The sequence below is a fragment of the Montipora capricornis genome, chromosome 8, assembly GCF_036669925.1.
Source record: "Montipora capricornis isolate CH-2021 chromosome 8, ASM3666992v2, whole genome shotgun sequence".
Taxonomy (NCBI): domain Eukaryota; kingdom Metazoa; phylum Cnidaria; class Anthozoa; order Scleractinia; family Acroporidae; genus Montipora; species Montipora capricornis.
This window is the reverse complement of record NC_090890.1, coordinates 24,608,650-24,615,746: the sequence shown is the minus strand read 5'-3', so window position 1 is coordinate 24,615,746 and position 7,097 is coordinate 24,608,650. Positions and strand designations below refer to the sequence as shown.

Sequence of the window (7,097 nt, the reverse complement as noted above, 5' to 3'; positions counted from 1 at the left end):
AAAAAAGCTAGAACACAAAATGCTTAAAATAAAGACAATTACTTAACCTCTGAGCTATTGTTATTGAACTCAGGAAATTATTGCTCATCGATCAGTTTTCCTCTAACCTTATTTTTTAAATTGGAAGAAGTTATCGTCAGCTAGTTGCTACAATGACATTTTGTACTTCAGTGGAGATTTTTATTGCGGGCTTTTTTGTAATTTTCAATCTCGGTAGAGGTCGAACGTGCTTTCAGTCGTATTTATCAGGTAATAAAATCTGATAAATCGATAGATATCGAAATACCTATTCTATTTTTTGCATTATCAGTTGCAAAGCTGAGGTTTTGCAATTACGCAATGCTAAACGACCACTGAATGATATGATACGTCCAGACTTCTTAACGGGAAAACAGACCGGTATAAATTTTTTCGCCCTACACTAGGTAGTATTTTTTGCCAACTTATTGAAGTAAATTATCTCCTAAGAGTAAATACACTGTAATATTATCAAGTTTCAATAAAATGCCTCAGTTCTCAGTGGTGCCATCCTACGAAAGCGCCTTTGCTTAGCTGGTTCCCAAGAACCACCTTGCCTTCTTATTCTAGTCACATTTGGAGTACAGAATCATGACTGCTAACGAGGACTTAAGGACGTGCGCGCGAAAATCTTCCCACACTGAAATTTGTTCCATTTCTCGCCTGAAGTTAGGTCATAAATTACTTATTCCAAAAATGAAAAAAATTAGGGGGTCATTGACTTCGTTTCGGAAGGCAAGGGAAAAATGCCTTAATTTCGATAGATAGGTCATCCTAACGAGATGTAGCCTCTTCTACTCATCCATCGAAAATCATGAAAATCATATGTTCGAGTGAAGGTTTCTGTGCATAGAAATATAACAGGTTTTTTTTTAGATTATTGCATGCCGCTAGGGATGTCGTAAACAGTAGAGTTTATCCTCAACGAGCGTTTTCGCAAAGCGCTACACGTTATAAACACTTCTGGAATTCAGGACACAAGGAAAGAAAAATTAAAAAATAAAAGATAACTTCTTACATTGTGATTTTTTCATTTCATCATATTTTGTAGATTGTAAGAAGAGTAACTGATTTTTTTTTAATAGGGGTCGCCGATGATCTAAATCGATGTGATGTTGCGAAGCTCTTGGAAAGTTTTTGCGTGACCTGTCGGGGAAGGACTGGAGCCCAAGACAGGCTCGATCTATGAAAGGTTTTAGCAAAACAAAAAAAACTTTCTCGAGCATAGCAACGAAGTTTCAAGCAGGCGTCATCTTTATTTGGTTTTTGTTTTGTACCATATCTCTCCATTGTCGTCATGGTCATCTTCTGGAGTGTGTTATCTCTGGCTGTTTCCTCGTAGGTCCGCACTATTCAAGTGGATGAAGAAGAAAATATAATTCTGCTCTATTTTCATGAAAGTAAAGGAAAAGAACTTCAAAAACACGCAATCATTTTGAACTGAGAAGTTCGTAGCGTAATAAAAAATACAGCCCCGTTAAATATACGCAATGTCGCTGACTAAAATTAACCTTCCTCCTGTTTTCAAAACTTTCAGCTAGCCACTACTCGATTAGCTACCTTTTCCAGACCTTTTCCAGTCTCCCGGTCCTTTCTCTTTAACGTTTCATGATGTATGGGAAATAAATGTGCCATTCTTTTGCAGGCCTGGAAATTTTTCTCCGACACTTTTGTGGCCATAATATCTTAACTAATGCCTGAAATAATGCGTGGCATATTACAGTCGCGTTTATACCTGTGCAGGAGAGGTTGCGCGCAAAACATTAGCGCGAGCGTCCTTAAAGTGCATGCTTAGGACTTAAACTGAAAACAACAAGCTAGCTTCCGATTAGTCCAGATCGAGTTCAAGCCTGCATGTAACCTGTCTTTCTGTGGCCTAAGTAATGAGGCTTAAAAGGAGACCAATCCCAAGAAAGACCATTAAAACTGCTTTCGGTATATAAAAAAATTGAAAATTTTGAAAAAAAGAGAAAATTAATATAAATCGGTCGTTTTTCATATTGGACGGTATTATGAAAAAGCGATAAAACATCCTTGATCCGCTTGTTCGGGATGTAAAAATATTATAATGGAAAATGTTGGCTTCCCCAAAGTAGGACCGCTGGGTTATAGACAAGAAAAACGGGCTGCGAACCTGTTTTCGCAACGAACTTAGACCAGAGGCTGAGAAAACAACTGGTGATAATGAAAATTAACCGTGGTCCTTTAAATTAAAAAATATATATTGCGCTCACCTGCATTTTATCTTGGGATTTAATTACTACAGATTTTATTCCTTGCTCAATCATTATAACGATCTGCTTTTTTTTTTTTGGGCGCAATCTCGGTATGCTCAATGCATGCTAATAACTGCAGCAGAAGACATTTTGGTATGAAACTGAATAAACGGTTGATTGCTAATCAAAGGTCTTGCTGTAATGCTGTAATGAACATCTCATTTGACCATGAACTGAGTAAGGGAGGTAGGGCAAACATGCTCTTTATCGGACTTCATTTTGGTCATTATTAACGTGTGATATTATTCTTCTGTACCACCTGCCTCGCACGCGATCTCTGTATTTCAAAACTTAAAAATTGGCTGCTAAAAAGCAGTTCGAAATATCTCGTTGTTTCTCTCGCACGTCGGATAATTTCTCAAATCCCCTCCTTTTAAGTTGTTTCCATCTTTCAACAAAACGTCAAAATACAGAAACTGAACTTCACGCTTTTTCCACTGTTAAAGCTTCAAAATTTAATATAAAACCTTCATAAGTAGACTTCCAATGCTCAGTAAATAATATGCTCATTACTTGGGTCGATTATTTTTCAAAAAAGCGTTTAGTGAGTGACAATAGGCACGACGAAGCAAATATGTAAGGAAATAAATCTACTTAAAGGCGCTATTTACAGTGAGACAAGTTTAATACGTTTGAATTGTATCTGGGTGATTGACAATGTCCAATGCGGACGAATAGGTTCAAAAAACGCCCCCAAAGAAACAGGTACGTTGATTAAATGACAACCATTTTTCTTATCTCTTAACCAATAATAAACAAGCCTTTTGGGTTTAAGAGAAACACCTTTATATACAGCTTGCGCTCGGTTTTTGGATAGAAACACTCATCAGCGATTAACCTCATCACTGGAGCCGGGCAGGTAGGTAGACATGTAAGCCTACCATATTTTTCAGATGATTTTGAATACCATTACGGCAAAACCTCCAAAATTTCAGTTCACCTTTTCTTATTCTTTTTTAATTTGTACGAACTGCAATTAATTGTAGTTCGTTGATAATAAGAGTGAAGGTTGTGGTCGCGTTTCTCAAAATGTAATATTTTTATGATCAGTGTAGGTAAGCAATTAATGTTAATTTTTCCTGCTTTCTCAAGTAACTGGGTGGCAAAACACGATGAAGAGTTCCAAAAACTTTCGTCCGGCAAACAAGCCTGAAGGGACGTTTTCTCTCTCAAAATAAGAATATAGTGGAATAAAGTAGTTTGTAGTTTAAACAAAGATCTAGAAATTGTGTATAGGGCCTTAAAATGAACAAACCAACAGCTGCATTTAATTATTCTCATTCCACAAACGTCGAAAAAGAGTTTTGTATGCCCAGTTCCTCTCAATTATTTCTTTTCCTATTGCTATTTTCTCAAATTTCACCTCAAACAAAAAGACTTGGTGTTTGTAAGGAAACAGTGGTAAAATGTAGTTGAATTTGGTATAGATTGATGGCTTTTATTGTTCGACTTGCGAGTTCCTTGAGTGAAGCTGGACCACAATTTCTTGGAAAATCTGGAGCATTACATGTAAACTGTGCTAGATCTCGCCACTTATTGTGTATGTATCTATTCAGGTTATTTCTAAGAAAGAAACCTACACTTTTGATCATGATGTTAAAAGATGAGTTTCTAAGTTTATGTATGTGTATTAAGGAACATTGCTTGTTCTTGACAAAATCCGAGCCAAACATAAAATGATTTAAGGTGCAAGATTAGCAAGGTGCTGCAATATGAGTAGGATGATGATCAATTTGCTATACATATAAGCAGGCCTCGGGCTACGAGACTCGATAAGTAGTCGAACAATTCCTAATCGCGTACTGATCTCAACATGTAAATAAATCGACTTTTGTCAAGTTTATTAAAATTAGAAAAAAAACACCCAGTGCTGATTTTTCTACCTGGAGAAAAAGTACGGGCAACCGAATGTGGATCGATCCTTTTCGTCAAGTGTTTTCTTTACTTATATTAGGTTATGGAAGGTTGAATTTAGTACCGGTGCTGACGATGAGATATTTTAGTGTTAAAACTGAAGACTTCAGAATAACATTGTAAGCTACTTTCGCTAGGACGATCATCATGTTGTATTAACATGACGTCCGCTGATGGAATCTCAGCTGGCACATTTTGTCAATAAGCTGGATAAAAATTTGGAAACTTAAAAAAAAACCGTATTCTAACCAAAAGTTCTGGACATAAACTAAACAAAAAGTTGTCAGGTCTTAAGAGATTTTTCTGGAATGTAAGGGACTTTTTTATCCAGCCTTATGTGAAAACAACCAAAATTCCTCAAAGTAATTTTTGCACAAATACACTTTTACATGAAAAAGATGTGTGCTTTACCATTTGAAAACTCATGCTGACAATGTAGATACAAAGTGAGAGGATTTAATGTCAGTTCGGAAATAAGTTCAATTCTACTGAAAGCTTTTGGCCAAGTCGTGCTGAGATTGATATTCCCCATCAACAAAGACTATTTTATTTATAATTAAATGAAGCTCAAGACCAGTTTTGCACTGAATCGATTTGACGAGATTGATGTTCTAGTGATACCAAGAAGATTTGTATATTTTTCTGCGGTGACCGTGTATTTCTAAAAAAGAGTTAAGCCTTTCAAAACAGTAATTAAAAAATGTCGGCCACATTAGTGACCAGCCTATTATTTTAAGATAAACTTAAACTAATGTACTTTCCGGCTTTATTTTCTAAGCTACTTCACTGGACAGGATATTCTTTTTTGTCCGCGTGAGAAAATCTTCCCTTGTGCAAATGGTAAAAATTGAATTCTGTAGCTTGTAGCGGAAGTTTTGCAATCTAAATGAATCTGCAAGCATAAGGCAAATCTTCGGTTCGCTTTACAATGTCGTTTGCTTTCCGGCCGGTGATCTATCAGACAAGTGCAAAAATTTGGTGGGAAGAATTTAATTCAAGGTTTCTTCTCTTTCTTAACGCGAAAACATGTCTCCCGCAGTTTTGGAGGAGAAAAAGATATATATGTATATAAATATATATATACTAACATAGCACATTTTCTTCAGCCAGCAATCGTTGCCTAAAATGAATTTAAATGGATTTTCTCAACGGAAATCTAATTTCCCAATTAATAACATCTTTGGCTATACAGGATTGCCGCTGGAGCATGGTTGTGGTAGATCAATCTTCCCGTGTTCATGGACAAATAAAGAATATTAAATATCCCAAAATACATGCGCAGTGAGGAATTCGCCAATTTTCTCAACTTTTTCTTTCAGATTCAAAGATGACAACCATGAAGACGTCTACAGTTCTTGTAATTATATTCGTTTTTGCTTGCAAAGGTAAGAATTCTTCTTAGTTACAAAAACCAGAGATTCTCGCGTTCTTTTTTTGTCTTCTACCCCACGGCGTTGTCTCAGTTACGGTGTTGATGCCGTGGAGCGAATCTGCGAATAACTATACAGTTCGACAGGACCTTTGGATAAATAATAATGAAAAGTGCTTTTGTAAAAGATTAACTTCAACCTGACGAGATCGGGTTCATAAGCAAGAAGATTTTGAATTCTCAAAGACAACCACAGCTTCAAGTCGAGGTTAACCTGTTATAATTACGGTTTAGTTATCCAGCAGTTGCGGTAAATTCGAATGTATTGGCTTTAATCACTTTTTGAAACCGTGGTCAAGTGGAAAAATTTTTTTCTTTTGATGTAAATGACAACCGCCTTTTTTCTAACAAATGAGACTAAGCACATCTACTTGTTATGAAAAAGAAACACGCTTTGAAATGAATATTCTGTTTTATAGAACGCACCTATATAAACCTTAAAACAACACTTTTTGTGCTGTTCGCAATCGTGTAGTAAAATTTATACGTGTCTCACGATAGAATGGGTTATAAACCAACACAACAGAAGGTTTGTCTTCTGGACTTTCCGAAGAGGGTTAAGGTTCTTCAACGTCCAACACTAGATAGGTGCTGTTAGGCGAGGCCTATCATTTGCATATGTTAATACAAAAAAATCACTTCTGTCTCTTTCCTCCACCCCACCCTCTATTTCTCCCTCTCTCTCTCCCCACCCCCCCCCCCCCCACGACCCTCTTTCTGTCTCTCCTAATCACTCACTCACTGTCACATTTTTTGTCAATTTTTATCAACATCACTATTCTATTCGTTAAGACATTGATGCTGATCTCGATCAAGAGTTGAAAGCGTGATCTCGCGCTCTATGGACTGGCACACCTTATCCCACCACACTAATTGCCTATGATCCGGCAATTCTTTCCGTATGGTCAGGCCAAACTTACATGCCTCGGTTTCATTCTTTAATTTGTTAGGAGAAAATCTGCAATGCCCCAAATGTTTCAGTAAAGTCAGTGACGAAGACTGCCTCGCTCGCGCCACTGTCAAACCTTGCAAAGCTGACGAAACTGTTTGCCTATCCATGGCTGTACACTCAACTACCACAGGAAGCCGTTACATTTGGAAATGTAGCACTCAGAAGAAATATCAAATCATTGAAAAACATTGCAGGAAACCTAGTTTCTCAACACCTTCGGGAGAAGTCTGGTGCGAGGTTGGCGTGGTCGCTGCACCAGATGTGGTCACGAAGTAGACAGATAGTGTGTTCCTATTTGGCTAGAAGGATGTTTTAGCTGACTGGAAAGAACTTGAATACTTCCCTTTGTACAGTATCAAAACGTGCAAACTGAATCATTTTCAAAAATTAAAGCTATGCATTGCCAAATGAGCTATACAGGTGAAATTTCATTCGTTTCGTTGTTAACTTGTGCGGCAAGCGTTTCTGGGAGAAGTGGGTTGCCAAAGCAAAAGGCAAACCAAGAAAT

General features: G+C 37.2%; 1 protein-coding gene across 2 annotated transcripts; it reads left to right on the top strand.

Moving 5' to 3' along the window:
• The first annotated feature begins 2,425 nt into the window (after positions 1 to 2,425).
• LOC138059797 (uncharacterized) lies at positions 2,426 to 7,000 on the top strand. Of its 2 annotated transcripts, none has more exons than XM_068905420.1 (3): positions 2,426 to 2,480; positions 5,528 to 5,593; positions 6,588 to 7,000. In XM_068905420.1, exons 1-3 carry the CDS (start codon positions 2,444 to 2,446, stop codon positions 6,863 to 6,865), a joined length of 381 nt encoding a protein of 126 aa, XP_068761521.1. In that variant the 5' UTR covers positions 2,426 to 2,443; the 3' UTR covers positions 6,866 to 7,000. The 2 variants fall into 2 exon arrangements, 1 of the variants encoding a protein (XP_068761521.1); XR_011134248.1 differs by lacking the exon at positions 2,426 to 2,480 and adding an exon at positions 3,063 to 3,153.
• Positions 7,001 to 7,097: the final 97 nt, after the last annotated feature.